The sequence below is a fragment of the Ranitomeya variabilis genome, chromosome 5 (genome assembly GCF_051348905.1).
Source record: "Ranitomeya variabilis isolate aRanVar5 chromosome 5, aRanVar5.hap1, whole genome shotgun sequence".
Taxonomy (NCBI): domain Eukaryota; kingdom Metazoa; phylum Chordata; class Amphibia; order Anura; family Dendrobatidae; genus Ranitomeya; species Ranitomeya variabilis.
In genome coordinates, this window is record NC_135236.1 from 401444509 (window position 1) to 401465701 (window position 21193).

The window sequence follows — 21193 nt, forward strand, 5'->3', positions numbered from 1 at the left end:
GAGTCTCCTAAAAATTACAGCTACAAATCACTTTGGATAAGTTCTAGTAATATCAGCTCACAGCTGTCTGCTTTGCTTTTGCTGGTTATAAAAAATAGCGTGACCCTAAAAATGAGGTGGGTTCCCCTCCTATTTTTGATAGCCAGAAAATGCAAAGCAGATAGCTGTGAGCTGATATTAATAGGCTGGGAAGGTCCCTGGTTATTTGGACAAAAACTCTAGCACTTGGCCTTGGCTCTTCCCGATTGCCAAGGGACCTGGCGCTGACATCAGGCCCAGGGGTTTGTAATGGAGAGACGTCTGTCAGACACCCCCCTTATTAACCCAGTAGTAAAAAGAAATAAACAGACATAAAAAATCTTTATTTGAAAAAAACACCTCCCCAACAATTTCTCTCCTTCACCAAATTATTAGGATAAAAAAATACGTTGGTTCGCGGTAGTTAACATGGAGGTCCCATAACGAGTCTTGATTCTGTCCTCCAAAATGTATGGAGCTTTGTTCAAAGAATTAAGCTCAATAGGTTGCTACAACAGTCATTGCCAGATCTCACTCTGCACTCCACGAGACCTGGCGGCTGTGATGAGTGGTGACGCCAGTAAGGTCACCACAGCTGCGGCGTGAAGACAAGAAGAGGACGTGATCGTAAGAAGATGGGAGGCCCCAGACCGGACCGCAACTCCCACCGCAGCGGGACCGCCCCTGGGTGAGTATAATCTAACCTCTTTTTCTCATCTTTCAGGTTACATCGGGGGCTTATCTACAGCATTCCAGAATGCTGTAGATAAGCCCCTGATGCCGGTGGGCTTAGCTCAACTTCCATTTTGGGGGTGACAGGGTCCCTTTAATATCATCTCACAGCTGTCTGCTTTGCCTTTGCCTGGTTATCAAAATTGGGTGAGACCCCCCGTTATCTTTGGTTATCTGGCCCTCCTCAGTCTAAAAATGCCAGCTCATAGCTGTCTACTTTCCCTTAGCTGGTTATTAAAAATGAAGGGGACCCCACATCATGTTTTTACATTTATTTTTTTCTTCTGTCAGCATTATAAAAGTGAGATCTGTGCACTGCCCAGTTTTATAGATGTAAATAAAAAATGAATATTCATTGGTCCCCATGCCCACCTTTCGGTGCCTGGTCAGTGATAGTAAAAATTGAAAGGAGCATTGTGCCACCGGGTCTTCTATAAGACCCGATGACGCAATGTGGCCAGCAAATCACCGTAATACTAGTAGCCAACATGGCGATGGCATTACTTTTTATGACAGGCAATCCCCACATGTTTATTGGCTGTCTAACATCTACGAAACATGTGGAACGGGAACTTGAGCATGGCGCTCAATCACCCGTGATACTGGATTGAGTAACGAGCATGCTCGAGCAACCCGGCACATCACTTATTTATTTATTTCTTCAGTCAGCACCAGAGAACTGCTGCATCCCAGTTAAGTACCGTATTTTTGTGACTATAAAACGCACCAGACCATAAGACGCACACAGGTTTTAGAGGAGGAAATTAGAAAAGAATTGAAGCAAAAATGTCGTCAATTCTGTATTAATATATGCTATCCTGGTATGCATGGTGTTAGGGTTGGCGGAATGCACCGAGTATATATATATATATATATATATATATATATATATATATATATATGTATTATTAGGTGCGTTCGCAACCCGGGGTCCACTGTGCAGGAGAGGAACCTGCTGCTGGCAAATGGCGGCGCTATATAGCAGTATAAGCGAACTCTGTTAACTCCACAGAGTCACTAGGAACAAGATGTTGTGCCCTGTTAACCTCACAGAGGTACACAGCTACCAACCAGAGCAAACTGTGGTCATGCAGTCAGAGAAAGCAGGCAAACAACTCCTCACCGGAGGTGCCGGTAATCTAGCGGCTTATTTCAGCCAAGGCCCTGAATACACTCATACAAACTCCTCACCGGAGGTGCCAGTATTCTAGGGGCTTATTTCATCCAAACCCTAACCGCATCCAGACATGACCACACTGGCGCTGAGCTCATAGACATTGGTTTGATACTAGCGCATGGCCGTGCGGCCATGCAAACTTTTTATAGCTGCAGCAACTTCAGGACCTTCCTAGAGGACCAATGGGAGCTGCTACAGCACCTGAGCAACTTCAAGACCTTCCTAGAGGACCAATTGGAGCTGCTGCAGTATCTGAGCATGTGACCCCCGACTTCCAATGAGAGGTCTTACCGTGGGCATGCTCGGAAGGGGAAAAGCAGGACTTAGTCCCAGAGACGTCTGCTCACCACTGACCAGTACTGGCTACAAAGGCAGAGCCTGGAAGAACAATAGTAACCAGTCGCCCAGTATCAGCCTGAGCCAGATGCTGGGACCGACGTCTCTGCTGAGCAGGCCCACAGTTCTCAGGCTCTCGGAAGGGACAATAAGCCGAGGCTCCTCTTCCTCCTCCTCAGATGATACAACGGAGCAAGAGAGAGCGTCGGCGCGAATGTTCTTCTCCCCGGAAAGAAAATGGAGGGTGAAATGGAACCGAGAGAAGAACAAGGACCATCTGGCCTGGCGACAATTTAGCCGCTGGGCGGTCTGTAAATAAACCAAATTCTTGTGGTCTGTGAATACTTGGAAGGGAAAGTGAGCCCCCTCCAAGAGTTGTCTCCACTCTGAGAAGGCCAACTTCATTGCTAGCAACTCCCTGTCACCAATGGAATAATTCCTCTCCGCTGGTGTGAAGGTTTTGGAAAAGAAGAAGCAAGGATGTTTCCGACCTTGAGCATCCTTTTGGAAGAGGACTGGTCCAACACCAACGGATGAGGCATCCACCTCCATTATAAATGGCTTATCTACATCGGGGCGATGTAGGATGGGAGCGCTAGCAAAATGAGATTTAATCGAAGTGAAGGTCCTGGAGACCTCCTCAGACCACAATTTGGGATTTGCTCCCTTTCTTTGTGAGGGCTACCAAGAGAGCTTCCAAAGTTGAGAAATGAGGGATGAACTGGCGATAATAGTTAATGAACCCCATAAAGCGCTGCACCGCTTTAAGAGAATGGGGTTCTTGCCAGTCCATCACAGCCTGTAGTTTGGCCGGATCCATAGCCAATCCCTGGGCAGAGATGATATAGCCCAGGAAAGGTAAGGACTCCTGCTCAAACACACATTTCTCCAACTTGGCGTAGAGGGAGTTAGTTCGTAAGAGGTCGAAGACTCTGCAAACATCAAAATGGCTGACCAAGGATGAGCCCTGAGTCAATGCCAATAGTTGGAGTGCCATATCATGGGTGACTCGAGGCCCTAAAAAGACCTGTTTCAGAGTGCTCAAGAACAGCGGAGCACTCTGCACCACATGATCGCCACGCTCCCACAGCGGCATAGAGATGAATAGAGCACTGGCTCACGAAACCCCTACAAGATTTACTATCACCAGACATTTTTCTTGCAGCAGGAGGTGAGATAGAGTCGGAACAGGGGTGGCTATGGACAAGGTTGCTGCAGCCACGCTAGCAGCCTGAACAGAAACCGCGGTAACATCCACAGCTGAGGTTGTGCGCTCGAGAGCCGCCAACCTACCCTCCAGCTGTTGGATGTACCGCGAGGATTGCTGTTTATCCACCATTTACTAGCCAGACCCTGGCGCTAGTATTATGATAGGGTTGGCGGAACGCACCGAGTATATATATATATATATATATATATGTATTATTAGGTGCGATCGCAACTCGGGGTCCACCGTGCAGGTGCTCGCTGCTGACAGTACTGGCTACAAAGGTAGAGCCTGGAAGAACAGTACTAACCAGTCGCCCAGTATCAGCTTGAGCCAGACGCTGAGACCGACGTCTCCACTGTGCAGGCTCCACTGCGGCTGGAGAAGAATGGGAGACCGCTGCGGAGGTGGTTCGAGATTCCCCCTGTGCATAGGCGGGAACTCGACACCTAACACATGGCCCCTCAACCCTATCCTGGTATGCATGGCCCCCTCATCTATATCATGATATGCATGACCCTCTCATTCCTACACTGGTATGCATGTCCCCCTCATCCCTATCCTGGCATGCATGGCCCCCTGATCTATATCATGATATGCATGACCCTCTCATCCCTACACTGGTATGCATGTCCCCCTCATCCCCATCCTGGTATGCACAGCCCCCTCTTCCCTATCCTGGTATGCATGGCCCTCTCATCCCTCTCCTGGTATGCATGGCCTCCTCATCCCTATCCTGGTAGGAATGTCCCCCTTATCCCTAGCCTGGTAGGCATGGCCCCCCTCGTCCCTATCCTGGTATACAAGGCCCCCATCTCCGTCCTGGTATGCATGGCCCCATCCTTATCCTGGTATCTTTGGCCCCATCCCCATATTGGTATGCATGGCACCCATCAGAAAAACATAAAAAAACAGACAAACTGTTTTACTTACCTTCCTGTGCTCCCTCTCAGTGTATTGTTCCGATGCCAGCAGATGATCTATGCTTGTAAGCAGTGCATGGCAGGGATGTCGTGTGCTGCTTATAAGCCTAGGACAACTGCCAGAATACTCACTGCTTTCCACACTGGGGCTATGTGCGTGAAGGGTAGTGATGAATATTCATTGCTCTTTAATAGCTGAGTAGCAAGTAGCGGCTTGGAAACATAAAATATAACTTTTAATAAGTATTAGTTAAAAAGCATTTTGTGCTGAAAAAATCAAACCCTAGATAAATAAAGTGCAAACGTGCCAACAAACCATTTTTTTTATACTGTTTCACAGATTGCTCACTTAGCTGACCAGAGTAAATAAAGTGATACTCCTGCAAATTGACAGCTCCAGTACTCTTTGAGGATAGATACCCGAACGTGAAATCAAGGCAAATAACCCAATTAGCTGCTCTGATTTTTCACCTTTTGTGTCCCAAGCCACCTATCACTACCCATATATATACAGGGACTCAAATAGCATTTACTATCTATTACACCCAGGCCCAATTGGAGCCTTATGTACTGTATGTATGGGTGTATTCAGAAAGTAACTGATTAATTGCCAAGTCCTTTGCTCACAGTTGGGTATAGAAAGATCCTGCCTCTATATTTAAAGGGCCAATGATCTCCTTACCCACAAAGATTCCGTTTTCATATATTGAGTCCACAAGCATACAAATATGGCAATCCGGTATATATATATAAATATAAAACAAGACTATCTCAAATAACAGCAAAGAAATAGACCCAGGGAAACATTCAATTTCAAAACCCTATATTCCTCATAGTGTATATGACATGAAGCTTAAGATAGGGATTATAATTTATACATCACCCGATATTGTGGTTCAGTTACTGTGGTCTGCAGACAGGTAAGGAACATTGTTGTTTGTTATTTTAATTCTCTTTCAGGGGACAATGGCATCACTGGAATTGGCGTTGCAGTAAGCATGATTTAATTAAGATTTATTAAAGGAGTCTGTCATTCTTTCAATTAAAGGCCTTTATTCTGTGTGTGTGTGTTTATATACAATTGGCTTATATTGGCTTAGTAATGAGAGCGTCTTGTAGATGGGTCTCCATTACTAACCTCTGGGCTTTAATTCACCTGACATATGTGACATCAATCCCCCCAACCATTACCCCACTTGCCACCGCATCAGGGAAAGTGGGAAGAACAAGGCTAAGTGCCAGAATTGGCACATCTTATAGATGCGCCTTTTGTGGGGTGGCTGAGAGCTGATTTTTTTTGCCTGGAGGGGGGGTGAACCAGTATCCATGGTGATTTTCTAGGCTATTAATATCAGCTCACAGCTGTCTGCCTAGCCTTTGCTGGTTATTAATTATAGGGAGACCCTATGTCATATATTTTGGGGGTCCCCCATTTTAATAGCCAGTAAAGGCCAGTATGCAGTTGTGTACTGATATTAACAGCCTGGGAAGCTTCATGGGTATTACCCCCTTTCCCAGTCTATAAACATTTGCCCCCAGCCGTCAGCTTTCCCTCTGCTGGTTAAGAAAATTACACGGAAGCCCTTTTTTCAGAAAAGTAATCTTTTAATAATTAAATTAATGTACAGTAAGCTGTACACGCACTGTACTAATTGTATCTGTCTCGAATATCTGTATATCAATATATTCTATATGTATATACTGTATACATCCATCTATTCTATCCTGTCGGGTCCTGCCATGATTTTACTCTAGACGGCTGCTGAATTGCCGGTTTTTCATCTATACCTGTCTGTTTATCTATCTATGTAAATCTATATCTGTGTTTTGAAGAATATTTCCTTTGAAAACTATGTGTAAATCGCATTGCAATCGGATAACAATCGAACTGCATTAGGATATAAATCGGATGCTAGGTGCTAAAAATCGGATTGTACTCGCATGAAAAACACGTGACACTTGCATTACACTCGTGCGACTTTCGGCACACATTTAGTGTGACTCCAGCCTTAGTTGAAAACTGGCCCTTCAGCTGTTTTCCATTAGTACAAGTTAGGAGATGTTCACATGTGCTTTTACCAAATTTTTCCCAAGAAAAAAACAACATTTTCCTTTACTAGGAAAGTGACTGAAATGTCTGAAATTTCATGCCCATGCTGCTTATTTTTTCCTTGCAGTTTTGAAACTGCTTCCAATCTGCAACATGTCAATTCTTTCAGTGTTTTTTGCAGCATTTTTCACCCATTGATATGAATAAAAAAAAATACATCAAAGCGCACATTTTTAATGCAGCATTTTTGCTAACAACAATCCAGAGAAATCTGCTACGAATACTGATCTCGAGTACAGTCCCTTACATTTTCAGCCTTTTGTTAAAGGGAATTTGTCACCCCAAAAATGGCCTATAAACTAAGGCCACCAGCATCATGGGATTATCTACAGCATTCTGGAATGCTGTAGATAAGCCCCTGATGTCATCTGAAAGAGAAGAAAAACGGGTTATATTATACTCACCCAGGGGCGGTCCCGCTGCGGTCCGGTCCAGTGGGCGTCGCGGTCCGGGTCCAGCGCCTCCCATCTTCATACGATGACGTCCTCGTCTTTGCTTCCTGCCGTAGCCCCTGCGCAGGCATACTTGATTGGCCCTTTTCAGAGCAGAGCAAAGTACTGGAGTGCGCAGGCGCTGGGCCGCTCTGACCTTTCCCGGCACCTGCGCACTGCAGTATTTTGCTCTGCCCTCGATAGGGCAGACAAAGTTCGCCTGCGCAGGAGCCCCGGCAGGAAGAAAAGAAGAAGACGACATCGTAAAAAGATGGGAGGCGCCGGACCTGGACAATGACGCCCATCAGACCGTTTCGTACCAGTATCACCCCTGGGTGAGTATAATATAACCTATTTTTCTTCTCTTTCAGGTGACATTAAATAATGCTGTAGATGACAGATAGGGTGACAGATTCTCTTTAACCCTTTTCAACTTTTTTTTAGATGTGTTGCTGCATTCAATCGCAAATAAAATGGAAAAAAATTCTAACTTTCATTTGTGCTATGTGCTCTATGTTCTGTTGTCAAAATATGGCTATAAGACATTTCCATATCATTGCATTCTTGTATTAAACGTCATCCCAAATTTTGTGGAATTGGGATTGTATTATAATTCTATCATGTTATAGAACTATAGGATCTGGTTAGGTTAATATAATTATTGTAACCCATTGTCATCAATTTTGTGTAACTTTTAACTTGCTCTGGAATTAGAAGTTGAATGGATGGTGTGACTTAAAGACTCACAGTCTTCTTTGCATAGGAATGCATGCCGAGAGGACTGTCGGTCACACGAGGAAATATTTAAGGATCTGGGAATGGTTAGCTTGCAGAAAAGAATGTTAAGAGGAGATTTAATAGCTGTCCACAAATATCTGAAGGGATGTCACAGTGTAGAGGGATCATCCTTATTCTCATTTACACATGGAAACACGAGAAGCAATGGAATGAAACTGAAAGGGAGAAGATACAGATTAGATATTAGAAAAAACTGTGAGGGTTATCAATAAGTAGAACAGGCTGTCACGTGAGGTGGTAAGTTCTCCTTCAATGGAAGCCTTCAAACAGAGGCTGGACAGACATCTGTCTGAGATGGTTTAGTGAATCCTGTGCTGATTTGAGCAGGGGGTTGGACACGATGACCCTGGAGGTCCCTTCCAATTCTACCATTCTATGGTTCTTTATCAACAGTTCAATGTAACTGGTTCCCTTTAATGTGCCTCATTGTAGAATTCCCATCTAATCAAAGGGAATTCCTAATTGTGGAAATTAATAGTAAGAGCTGAGAGCATCTACAAAGAGATTCTCTCTGGAAGACTCAGCACAACATTATATTACATGGACAGCCCATTGATTTATATGGCTATTGTGCAATACTTCAATCATCCTTTACTAGCACTGCAGAAAAACACTAAAACATGCGCTTTCTGGAAAAGGGCCAAAAGCCGACAATCCCTCTAAATGAATTTCCAGTCAAAGTTAAATAGACTACTACATGGATCCTTACCCAAGACTTTGTGTCCAGCTTAGTTTTGCGGGATACAATTTTGTTGTCTAATTCTAAGTAATCCCGGAGTGTGGCTTATACAGTGACATCGTAGCCATCCTTTTAATATAACACTGTGTGAATGTACTTCTTTGCCTGCAGTAAAAAAAGGACAGCCGTATTCTAAAGGTCAGTTACAGTTGAAGGCAATTGCAATGTGTTTGTGATATGGCGAGCTGTGACAGATGTTTCCCTTCAAGCAGCAATAACCTTCTACATAGTGTCATGCAGCATGTCAATGTACTCGACTACGATCAGTTCACATACCACGCTTATCACTGTAGTTTTGAAATAACCTCAGCATGTCACAGGACTAATGACAGAATACGCTTGTTCAAGTTGAGTGAGATTATGTCACTGGAGATAAGATTTGCATATCACAAAGATGGATTGCTGATTGTCTGGGTGAGAACAATTGAACCAATACGAACCTTGTTGAAAACTTATCCATCAGCAGCCAAAGGGGTTTTCCCATGAACAAAGTTCACGCCGCTGCCCTTTTTCGCGTTTTCGTTTTTCGCTCCCCTCCTTCCCAAAGCCATAACTTTTTTATTTTTACGTCAGTACGGTGATGTGAGGGCTTATTTTTTGCGGGACGAGTTGTACTTTTGAACGACTCCATTGGTTTTACCATGTGTTGTACTAGAAAACGGGAAAAAACTCCAAGTGTCTTGAAATTGCAAAAAAAGTGCAATCCCACACTGGTTTTTTGTTTGGCTTTTTTGCTAGATTCAGTAAATGCTAAAACTGACCTGATGTTATGATTCTCCAGGTCATTACGAGTTCATAGACACCTAACATGTCTAGGTTATTTTTTATCTAAGTGGTGAAAAAAAATTCAAAACTTTGCTAAAAAAAAGTGCCATATTCCGTTACCCGTAGCGTCTCCATTTTTCAAGATCTGGGGTTGGGTGAGGGCTTATTTTTTGCGTGCCGATCTGGCATTTTTAATGATACCACTTTTGTGCAGATACGTCCTTTTGATCGCCCGTTATTGCATTTTAATTCAATGTCGCAGCACCCAAAACAACGTAATTCTGGCGTTTCAATTTTTTTTCTTGCTACACCGTTTAGCGATCAGGTTAATGCTTTTTTTTATTGATAGATCGGGCGATTCTGAATGCGGCGATACCAAATATGTGTAGGTTTGATTTTTTTTTTATTGTTTTATTTTGGATGGGGCTTAAGGGGGGTGATTTAAACTTTTATTTTTTTTTATTTTTTTCATATTTTTAAAACCTTTTTTTTTTTTTTACTTTTGCCATGCTTCAATAGCCTCCATGGGAGGTTAGAAGCTGGCACCACTCGATCGGCTCAGCTACATAGCAGCGATCATCAGATCACTGCTATGTAGCTGAAATGCAGGCTTGCTATGAGCGCCGACCACAAGGTGGCGCTCACAGCAGGCCGGCATCAGTAACCATAGAGGTCTCAAGGACCTCTATGGTTACCATCCTGACGCATCGCCGACCCCCGATCATGTGACGGGGGTCGGCGATGCGCTCATTCCGGCCACGCGGCCGGAAGCGGTAGTTAAATACCGCTGTCAGCATTTGACAGAGCCATTTAACAGGTTAATAGCGGCAGGTGAATTGCGATTTCACCCGCCGCTATTGTGCGCACATGTCAGCTGTACAAAACAGCTGACATGTCGCGACTTCGCCGGAGCCCACATCAAAGGAGGAGACACGACATGCGCAGTACTAGTACGGGGCATGTCGTGAAGGGGTTAATGTGCTACCTCAAAGAATTATCTGCAATCCCCTGCTGTCCTGTCTGTATACTCTCCTACTCTCCTCCCTTGCCCAGGAGCTGTGGTATGATCAGACCATGTTCCTGTACGGTCAGACACAGCCATTACACAGTACACAGCAGGGGCACATTTAGAAGATTATCTCAGCCCAGGAACATTTTATGTACATATCCAATTGTGGAAATTATTATTATTCCAAGAGCTATTGATTAAAATGAACTAACTTCTTTAACCAGGCTTTAAATAAGTAAAATATTTGCAAATACTTTGTAAAAGCAATGTACTGATATTTTTTCCATACCACACGCAAATCACTAGGCAAAATGTTATGTTGCACTAATGGTTGAAACAGACATAAGAGGGCCCCTGTGCAAAAACAATATATGGGCCCTGCAGTCCAATAGATAACCATAATGCACAATTCACCTGCTTTTGAGGTGGAAATTAGCCCCCTTAACTTTTGGGCCCCTGTGCACCCACACAGGTTGGACTAATGATTTATCCGCCCTTGTGTTAAATAAAGCAGAAAAAGTAACCTCATGTCCTAACTAAAGCCATGCTACTGTAGCGGCTCAGTCATGTGATAGGTAAAATCGGTGCATAACTCATAAGCGCTCCTCGGGGTTCCTTTGTGGTTTGCACCATTTGACTGGATGGGCAATGACATATATTGTTAAAGTGTTTTGTGTCTTCAGTTAAAAGACATACGCACCCAATAGCAATTTCATTACGAAGACCAGTTTGTTATTTTATTATGAAAGCAGAATCTTTGTAACCATAGGTGACAAAATCTTTTACTGAAGAATAAACCAAAATCAATCTATAGGTGTAGCGTTCCTAGTAACCGGACTGCAAATGTTTGGGTAGTGTTTTAGCTCTTAGGGATTTGGACCTGTAGTTGTATATTGCTGCCCTCACATAGAGCAACATTTATAGCGATAGGGATGCTCAAAATCCCATTCTCAGTGATTCTCGATGCTTATCGTGCTACATCAGTACAAAAAATGTCTACATCCAATCAATGAGATCCCAGCTTCTGTGTCAAAATAGTCTGAGTACCATTAGAGATCTTACTTGACATTCTTTAAACCTTCCACCGACTCTATCAAAAGGTTGTCTGCCCGATTGATGAGTAGGATTAGCGATGTCTCTGGATTCTGCAAGTACAGTAGCTCTGTTAATCTGTGCACAAACATTATTAAAAGCATCAGATTGCTTTGACCTCTTCTCATATTGCATTCTCTTCAAGGTTTTCAGAAGGAATAATTGAAAATGGTGTCCAATCTGCAGGGGGCATGATAAAGCGCAGGAAAAGCTGGGCAGGTTGATGTATGGTTTGGTGGAAAAATATTCAGTATGAGGTCAGGTGCATATCCTGAAAATACGCTCGTCAGCACCTGACCTAACTTATATTTTATTAATTTACATATTTGCTTAAAGATGCAGTTCCATTAATTTTTTTTTTCATTAAAGGGAACCTGTCATCCATTTTGGCCGATATGAACTAAGGCCACCACCTTTTGGGGCTGACATACAGCATTCTATAATGCTGTATATCTGCCCCCAACCCGACCTATAAGAGAAGAAAAATAACTTTCATTATACTCACCTCCGGGACGGTCCAGTCCGAGGGGTATTGCTGGTCTTAGTCCGGCGCCTCCCATCTTCTTACAATCGCCGTCCTCTTTCTTGGTTCTCGTGCATGACACGTCCCTGTAATAATTATAGGGGATAACTCAGGAGACTCTTTGCGTGGAACAAGACAACTACAGGACACAGTTTTATAAGTGGTAAAGTCTATATTATCACACGGTGATTCAAACAGGTGCAGAGAGAAACTCAAGTCCACAACACTTGGTGCAAATATCAAATGCAGCTCAGCAGTCTATAGGAAACTTCAGAGGAAAATGCAATCACGCAGAAAGTCTATGAAGCACAATTATTCTTGAGGATACTTGACACGAATAAGTCCTTGCTTAGTCCAAAACACAGATAGATATGCTTATAAGGCAGTTCAAATAATATCTTAGCTCAACCAGGGAGGTCTGGGTAATAGTCTCAGGTTCTTGCAGAGCAGCAACAGCTTACATGTCCAGCAAATGCAGATGGAAGTAAACACGAGCAGCAGATGAAGGAGGATTACTGGAACTGGTGTATGCAGCAGGAACTCAGAGCAGAGTAGCAGGATAACCCCACAGGTTCACAGGAGCAGGTATATAGCCAGGGAGTCACCAGAGGTCAGGAGCTGGATGCAAGGCAGAATACTCTAGCACAGACTGAAGGCTGGGGTGGAGTTTTATAGCAGGAAGACACAGTGCACATGAGACCAAATACGCCATCTTGGAAATGGGCAGTAATGCACAAAAAGGTAATAAAAAATGTTCAGAGTCCTGGCAGTCCCTCATTCATCCACACAAACTCCCCGGCATAGCACTCCTGCACAGGCGTACTTCTGTAACCTGTTGAGGGCAGAACAAAGTACTGCAGTGCGCCTGCGCCGGGCCTCTCTGACCTTTCCCAGCGCCTGCGTACTGTAGTATTTTGTTCTGCCCTCAACAGGTCAGAGAAGTACACGATGTCGGGGAGATTGTGTGGATGAAAGAGGGAAGTGTCATCCACATGAAGCAAGCAGGAGGACGGCGAGTTTATGATTGATGGGAGGCACCGGACCAAGAAGAGCGACACCAATCAGAGCGGACAGCCCACAGGTGAGTATAATAAAAGTTACTTTTCTTCTCTTACAGGTCGTGTTGGGGGCCGATATACTGCTTTATAGAATGCTGTATATCAACCCCAAATGTTTGTATATGTCTCTGTGGTGCAGTGTGAGTGTACTAGTATACTCATCCATCACCACCATGTCCGGGATCCAGCGCCGTTCTGCTCCTCTTAATGACGATACCACAATTCTGACTAGCCAACTCACTTTATGATCTATGCATGAGCCGGAAGTCTCCTTTACAGTGTAAGCCTATAGTGCCTAGTTCTGATGCTCCACGGACTTGCATTGTAAAAGCCACTTCTTGGTAATGTAGAGTGCAGTGTGACGTCACTGAGAAGAGCAGAACAGCACTAGATCCCGGAGAGAGCAGTGGTGAGTATATTAATACACTCACACTACACTACATATATATTCACATTTACTGAAAAAATATTACTGGGAGTGCTTCTTTAATTTGGGTTTAGGAGTCCAGTAGGCAGTACTAATCAGTGACTGACAGCTATCTCTGCAGGTATTCTTATACTGGGAAGATAATAAATCAGTGAGTCAGCCCACTTGACTGAAAAGCAAGAATAAACAAAGACATGAATAAATAATATGCAGGTTATACTTCATATCTTATCTCAAACTATTTAACAGTTTGTTCAGCTCCTTAAAGCAAATTTGTCACTAGGTTTTTGCCACCTAATCTGAGAGCATCATAATGTAGGGGCACAGAACCTGATTTGAGTTTTGTATCTCTTACTTGGCTGCTTAGTGTAGTTTTGATAAAATCACAGTTTTATCAGCAGGAGATTATCACTAGAGGACTAGTAAACCATCTGCCATGTAGTCCTCCACATTCATGAGCTCTGTATAACCCCGCCCCACCACTGATTGGCAGCTTTCTGTGTACACAGTACATGGGCATAAAACTACCAATCAGTGGTGTGGGTGGGTTTACACAAAGCATAATATTCAGATAACTGGTAGATCTGCAGCAAGTCAACAGTAATTTTATCAAAATGATATCAAGTAGTTCAATAAGTGACACATAGCTGGAATCAGAGTCTCTGATGGGGTAGCAAAAACCTGGTGACAGATTCCCTTTAACTTACTGACTGCAGACAGGACTGTATTTTAAATGAATAGGCTCCTCTGAACCATATGTCCTTTCGAGATAAATAGTTCTAACCATTTGGTCAGAAGGGTGAATTCAAGGGTCTTTCCTAAATTACCCCAAAATGTTTGGCACTCAGTCATAACTTGCTACAAATTCTGTAAAATAAGGATGCAAAGTCACATTAGGACAGCTTGTGTGTATTTACAGTATAATCTGTATATTATTATGCTTTTATGATATGCTCTGTATGTTAACCTATCCCAGTTTTTAGAGGTGATTATTTTACCCCAATCTACATTTTGTCTGCCACCCTATTAATTCTTATATAAAATATGTACTGTACATGTGTTATGTATTACAGAAGAAGGAAAACGATATGGACCAGTTTTTGAAGAGCAGCCTATCGACACTATTCACCCAGAAGAATCTTCAGATGGGAAGATATCAATGAATTGCAGAGCCAGAGCTAACCCCACTCCCATCTACAAGTAAATAGAGAGACAATACATTGCAAATATACAGTGGGTACGAAAAGTATTCAGACCCCTTAAAACTTTTCAGTCTTTGTTTCATTGCAGCCATTTGGTAAATTCAAAAAAGTTAATTTTTTCTTATTAATGTACGCTCTGTGCCCCATCTTGACTGAAAAAAAACAGAAATATAGTAATTTTTGCAAATTTATTAAAAAAGAAAAACTGAAATATCATATGGTCATAAGTATTCAAACCCTTTTTTGCTCAGTATTGAGTAGAAGCACTTTTTTGAGCTAGTACAGCCACGAGTCTTCTTGGGAATGATGCAATAAGTTTTTCACACCTGGATTTGGGGATCCTCTGCCATTCTTCCTTGCAGATTCTCTCCAGTTCCATCAGGTTAGATGGTGAACGTTGTGAAAAGCCATTTTCAGGTCTCTACAGAGATGCTCAATTGGGTTTAGGTCAGGGCTCTGGCTGGGCCAGTCAAGAATGGTCACAGAGTTGTTCTAAAGCCACTCATTTGTTATTTTAGCTGTGTGCTTAGGGTCATTGTCTTGTTGGAAGGTGAACCTTCGGCCAAGTCTGAGGTCCAGAGCACTCTGGAAGAAGTTTTCATCCAGGATATCTCTGTACTTGGCTGCATTCATATTTCCTTCAATGACAACCAGTCGTCCTGTCCCTGCAGCTGAAAAACACCCCCATAACATGATGCTGCCACCACCATGTTTCACTGTTGGGATTGTATTGGGCAGGTGATGAGCAGTGCCTGATTTTCTCCACACATACCGCTTAGAATTATCACCAAAAAGGTCTATCTTCGTCTCATCAGACCAGAGAATCTTATTTCTCATAGTCTGGGAGTCCTTCATGTGTTTTTTTTTAGCAAACTCTGTGCGGGCTTTCATATGTCTTGCACTGAGGAGAGGCTTCCGTCTGGCCACTCTTCCGTAAAGGCCTGACTGGGGGAGGGCTGCAGTGATAGTTGACTTTGTCGAACTTTCTCCCATCTCCCTACTGCATCTCTGGAGCTCAGCCAGTGATCTTGGGGTTCTTCTTTACCTCTCTCACCAGGGCTCTTCTCCCAGGATTGCTCAGTTTGGCTGGACGGCTAGGTCTAGGAAGACTTATGGTGGTCCTTTAACATCATGATTCTCATTTGGTCTGATATGCACTGTGAGCTGTCAGGTCTTATATAGACAGGTGTGTGCCTTTCCAAATCAAGTCCTATCAGTTTAATTAAACACAGCTGGACACCAATGAAGGATCTCAAAGCGGATCACAAGGAAATGGACAGCATGTGACTTAAATATGAGTGTCTGAGCAAAAGGTCTGAATACTTATGACCATGTGATATTTCAGTTTTTCTTTTTTAATAAATTTGCAAAAATTTCTACATTTCTGTTTTTTTCAGTCAAGATGGGGTGCAGAGTGTACATTAAAGGGGTTGTCCACTACTTTCAATTAACCCCCCCAATGTATCCCCCCGGGGCCCCTAATGAATTGTGTAAATAGCTTCCGTTGCCGTTTTCGCCTGTGAGCGACGCTATGCTGGCGGCTGAGTCCGGGTCACGTGACCCCCAGGCTGCAGCCATCGCTAATCTCCGCCGATGTCACGTCAATTTCCAGACTCTGGAAATTGACATGACGTCAGCAGCAGGCGTGACCCAGCCTCACAGTCAGAGGTCACTCATTAAGAGTGACTGGGCTGTGGGCGGTGCTGGGGGCTGCAGGGCTGTGCTGGGGGCGGGCGGGGCTGTGCTGGGGCGGGCGGGGCTAGGCAGGGATGTGCGGGCGTCGGGGGTCTGCGTGCCGGCGCCAGAATGTGCAGGCGCCGGGGGTCTGCGTGCCAGCGCCGGGGTCTGCGTGCCAGCGCCGGGATGTGTGGGCGCCGGGGGTCTGCGTGCTGGCGCCGGGATGTGCGGGCGCCGGGGGTCTGCGTGCTGGTGCCGTAAGTCTGCATGCCGGTGCCGGGATGTGCAGGCGGTGCTGGGGTCTGCGGGTGTGTGCGGTGGGTCTGCTGGCCATGCTGGGGTCTGCTGCGGGGGGTGGTCATTGGTGTGTGTGTGTCTCTGTGTGCATGCATCGTCCGATGGGACTACAAGTCCCTTCTCTGCCTGCTACAGTGACAGTGAGTGACACATTAGCCAATGATGGGACAATAGTAGTCCCATCATCCGGCTAATGTGTTGAATGTAAAAAAAAACACATACACACATACACAGTACATACAGACATACAACATACAACATACACCATGTGACATGCAACATGTGACAACATGCGACATGTGACAACATGCGACATGTGACGACATGCAACATGTGACAACATGTAACATGCAACATGCGATGACATGCGACATGCAGCATGCGACATGCACCATGCGACATGCAACATACGACATGCCACATACGACATGCAACATGTGATGATATGCAACATGTGACATGTGATGACATGCGACATGCAACATGTGGCGACATGTGACAACATGTGACATGCGGCATGCAACATGTGACAACATACAACATGCGGCATGCAACATACGACATGCAACATGCGATTACATGCAGCATGCAACATGCGACGACATGCAGCATGCGACATGCAGCATGCAATTACATGCGGCATGCGACATGCACCATGTGACATGCGACATGTGATGACATGCGACATGCAGCATACGACATGCGACATGCGATGACATGCAGCATGCGACATGCAACATACAACATGACATGCAGCATGCGACATGCGGTGACATGCAACGACATGCGACATGTGAAAACATGTGACATGCAGCATGCAACATGTGACAACATGCGACATGTGACATGCAACATGCGACGTGCGATGACATGCAGCATGCGACATGCAACATGCGACATGCAACATGCGACGACATGCAACATGCGAAGACATGCAACATGCAGCATGCCACATACAGTACATACATACAGTACATACATACAGTACATACATACAACATACATATAGAGATACAGTACATATAACATAGATTAAATACTCACCATCACTTGTCACTTTGATCCCCGAAGCCAGTGTCATCTGTAAAAAATATTAAAATAATAAACAAACACTATACTCCCTGATACGCAGATATCCAATTAAAACGAGTGTCCCACAACGATCTTCCGTGGAGAACAGCAGCATCAGCTGATGCGTCCGCTCTCTAGGGGCTCCAGGAATACAATGATGGAAGGTATCCTTCCACAATGTATTCCCCACAATGTATTCCTACGCCCCTGTGAGAAAATAGTCCCTAGTCTCACTTTTGGCATTGCTGTGTGAGAAAGTTCCCACGCAGCAAATGCCATAAAGTGAGACCAGTGAACTATAGTAACCTCTCAGTGATGAACTGCAGGAGCCATTGTCTCCTGTCAGTGTGTCACTGGGGGTCCTATAGAGCAGTGACATCACCCGATGTCACTGTTCTATAGGGAAGATCGTCGTGGGACACTCGTTATTAATTGGACTACCGTGGAAAGTGAGAATACAGTTTATTATTTTACGTTTTTTGCAGGCGCTGAAGTATGGTAAGTATGGTTAAATTAAGAATATTAAAATACTTTTTTCTAGCTGTGTCTTTTATTTTTTTTTAACTCTTTCACTACTATAGGATTAATAATAGATAGGCATCATATTGACGCCTCTCCATTATTAACCCGGCTTAATGTCACCTTACAATAGCAAGGTGACATTAACCCCTTATTACCCCATATCCCACCGCTACTCGGGAGTGGGAAGAGAGGGGCTAAGTGCCGGAATTGGCGCATCTGACAGATGCGCCATTTCTGGGGCGGCGGCGGGCTGGTATTTGTAGCCGGGGGGGCCAATATCCATGGCCCCTCTCTTAGCTATGAATATCAGCCCGCAGCTGTCTGCGTAGCCTTTCTGGCTATAAAATACAGGGGGACCCCACTTCATTTTTTTTTTTTGGGGGGGGTCCCCCTATTTTAATAGCCAGTAAACGCTACGCAGACAGCTGCGGGCTGATATTCATAGTCTCGGAGGGGCCATGGGTATTACCCCCTTCCCTGGCTACAAATATTGGCCGTCGGCTTTCCCCCTCTGGCGCAGAAAATTGCCTGGCAGCCCACGCCATTTTTTTTTAGTTTTTTAACTGAAACATATTGTTCATTAACCCCTTACTGCCAGCTGACGGAATAGTACGTCAGCTGGCAGTATCCCCCGCTTTGAGGTGGGCTTTGGAGGTGAGCCCACTTCAAAGCCGCAACATGTCAGCTGTTTTCAATACAAAAAAAAAAATTTACATGATCGCTAAACTGCATTGCGAGAAAAAAAATCAAAAGCCAAAATTATATTTTTTTTGGTCACGGCGACATTGCATTAAAATGCAATAACGGGCGATCAAAAAAAACGTATCTGCACGAAAGTGGTATCATTAAAAATGCCAGCTCAGCACGCAAAAAATTAGCCCTCACCCAACCCGATATCTCAGAAAATATAGACGCTACGCGTATCGGAAAATGGTGCAATTATTATTTTTTTTTTACCAAAGCTTGGAATTTTTTTTTCGCCACTTAGATAAAAAATAACCTAAACATGTTTGGTGTCTATGAACTCGTAATCACCTGGAGAATCATAATAGTAGGTCAGTTTTATGCTGTGTGCACACATTGCAGATTTGGGTGCAGAATTTATTGCACAAAATCTGCATCTCCTTGCAGAAAACGCAGCTGCATTTTTTATGCATTTTTTCACGGTTGTTTCACGGCTTTTGCGCAGTTTTGATGCAGGTTTTTTGTGCGGTTTTGATGCAGTTCTTGGTGCGGTTTTTGGTGTATTTTTGGCGTGGTTTTGATTCAGTTTTTGCTGCAGTATGTGGTGCGGTTTTTGCGTGGCTTTGATTCAGGTTTTTGATGCTTTTTTATGCAGTTTTTGGTGAAGTTTTGATGCAGTTTTTGGTGCAGTTTTGATGCGTTTTTTGGTGCAGTCTTGATGCAGTATTTGCTGCGGTTTTGATGCAGTTTTTGGTGCAGTTTTGATGTAGCTTTTGGTGCGGTTTTGATGCAGTTTTTGGTGCGGTTTTGAAGCAGTTTTTGATGCAGTTCTTGGTGCGGTTTTGATGCAGTTTTTTGTGCGGTTTTCATGCGTTTTTGATGCAGTTTTTGAAAGCTAAATAAAGATGTATTATTGAACAAAAAAGAAAGATTTGTGATGTCATTATTGTCCAACCTCCTCTTTTACATTTGTCCAACCCACACTCAATTACACACAGATAGACTTATAGATGATAGATGAAATGGATAGACAGATCTACATATAGAATATAAAATTTATATTCACTCATATATATTTTAATATATTAACAATGTTTATTATTACCATTTTTATATATATCTGTATCCCCTTATATAGTGGTTCCTATAGAAGATAGGGTTGAAAAGGGAAAGGTAGGCCTGGTATCAACTATAGTCTGAATGGATGCGCAGCAGGACTGGTATCCCATGATATACATAGGAAAAGCCGTGTATCTTGTGAAGTAGGGCTATCTTGCAGGTCTAACATAGGAAGGGATCAGCTAGGGCAAGGTAGACCAGATGATAAAAAAGGGGAATTGTTAAAGAAGTTATAGTTGTTGCATTTGTCTAAGAAATAGTTAATCTTCACTTTAATAAAATCTAAAAAATAGCTTAAAAACAAGTCTTGCACAATGTTATCATCTGGCTTGAATCTAGTACCATTTCCCGGATATCATACATACCATTGGTCACTGATTCCCAGAAATATCAAGGACATCTTAATTTGGTCGAAACCACCCAAAAATGTTAAGTTTCAGCCAGCATCCCATAAAACTCCAGACATGCACAACAACTCCCCGCATTCTTTCACCTCATCTATCTTGTAGCCCAGGATGTTTTTGACAACTTATTGTATGAGACACTCATCTGTGCCAAACTATTATGTAACTTGTTTTTCCCATTTTTGGGGTATAAAAGATGGACTCACTGAGAATAAAGGCGGATACATTATTATCTTGGAAAGACAACACGTGTCTGTCTCTCTGATTTAGTTCTTCCCAGTTCTAGGTGCCTATGAATAGAGATACCTGAGGTTGGATCGAGTGAGAGAAAATCCCGGCTTCGACAATAGATCTATAGATGCATACATCTATCTATTCATATATCTATCTATAGATATATCTGGATAGATATATCTATTGATAGATGTATGGATAGTGTAGGTTGCGTGTCCACTGTCTGAATTACATCCGAATTAGCTGCAGATTGGATGCTACGTACTTTTAGTCCCATCGGATAATGCCTGCACACACACCCCAAAAGACCCCCCGCACAGCCTTGCACACACCCGAACAGTCCCGCACACACCCAAACAGTTCCACACAGCGCCGCACACATCCGAACAGTCCCGCACACACCCGCACACATCCGAACAGCCGGCAGACCCCGCACACACCTGAACAGTCCCGCACAGCGCCGCACACATCCGAACAGCCCGCACACATCCGAACAGCCCACAGACCCCGCCCCCCACACACATACATGCACACAGTCACCGCCCACACACTTCCCTCCTCCCGAACTGCAGCGTTTCTCGGACCCACATCCGCATCTAAACTGCAGATCTTTTTTACATCTGCGGTTTTGCTGCGGA

The 21193-nt window shown here is 43.9% G+C and overlaps 1 protein-coding gene across 2 annotated transcripts in view; it reads left to right on the top strand.

The window, feature by feature from the left end:
• CNTN1 (contactin 1) overlaps positions 1-21193 on the top strand; it is a 279575-nt gene that overhangs the window by 152010 nt on the left and 106372 nt on the right. For both annotated transcript variants that reach the window (XM_077265109.1, XM_077265110.1), the window contains exon 4: positions 14419-14545. In XM_077265109.1, coding sequence (XP_077121224.1) covers positions 14419-14545 — 127 coding nt within the window. The remainder of the gene's footprint in view (positions 1-14418; positions 14546-21193) is intronic.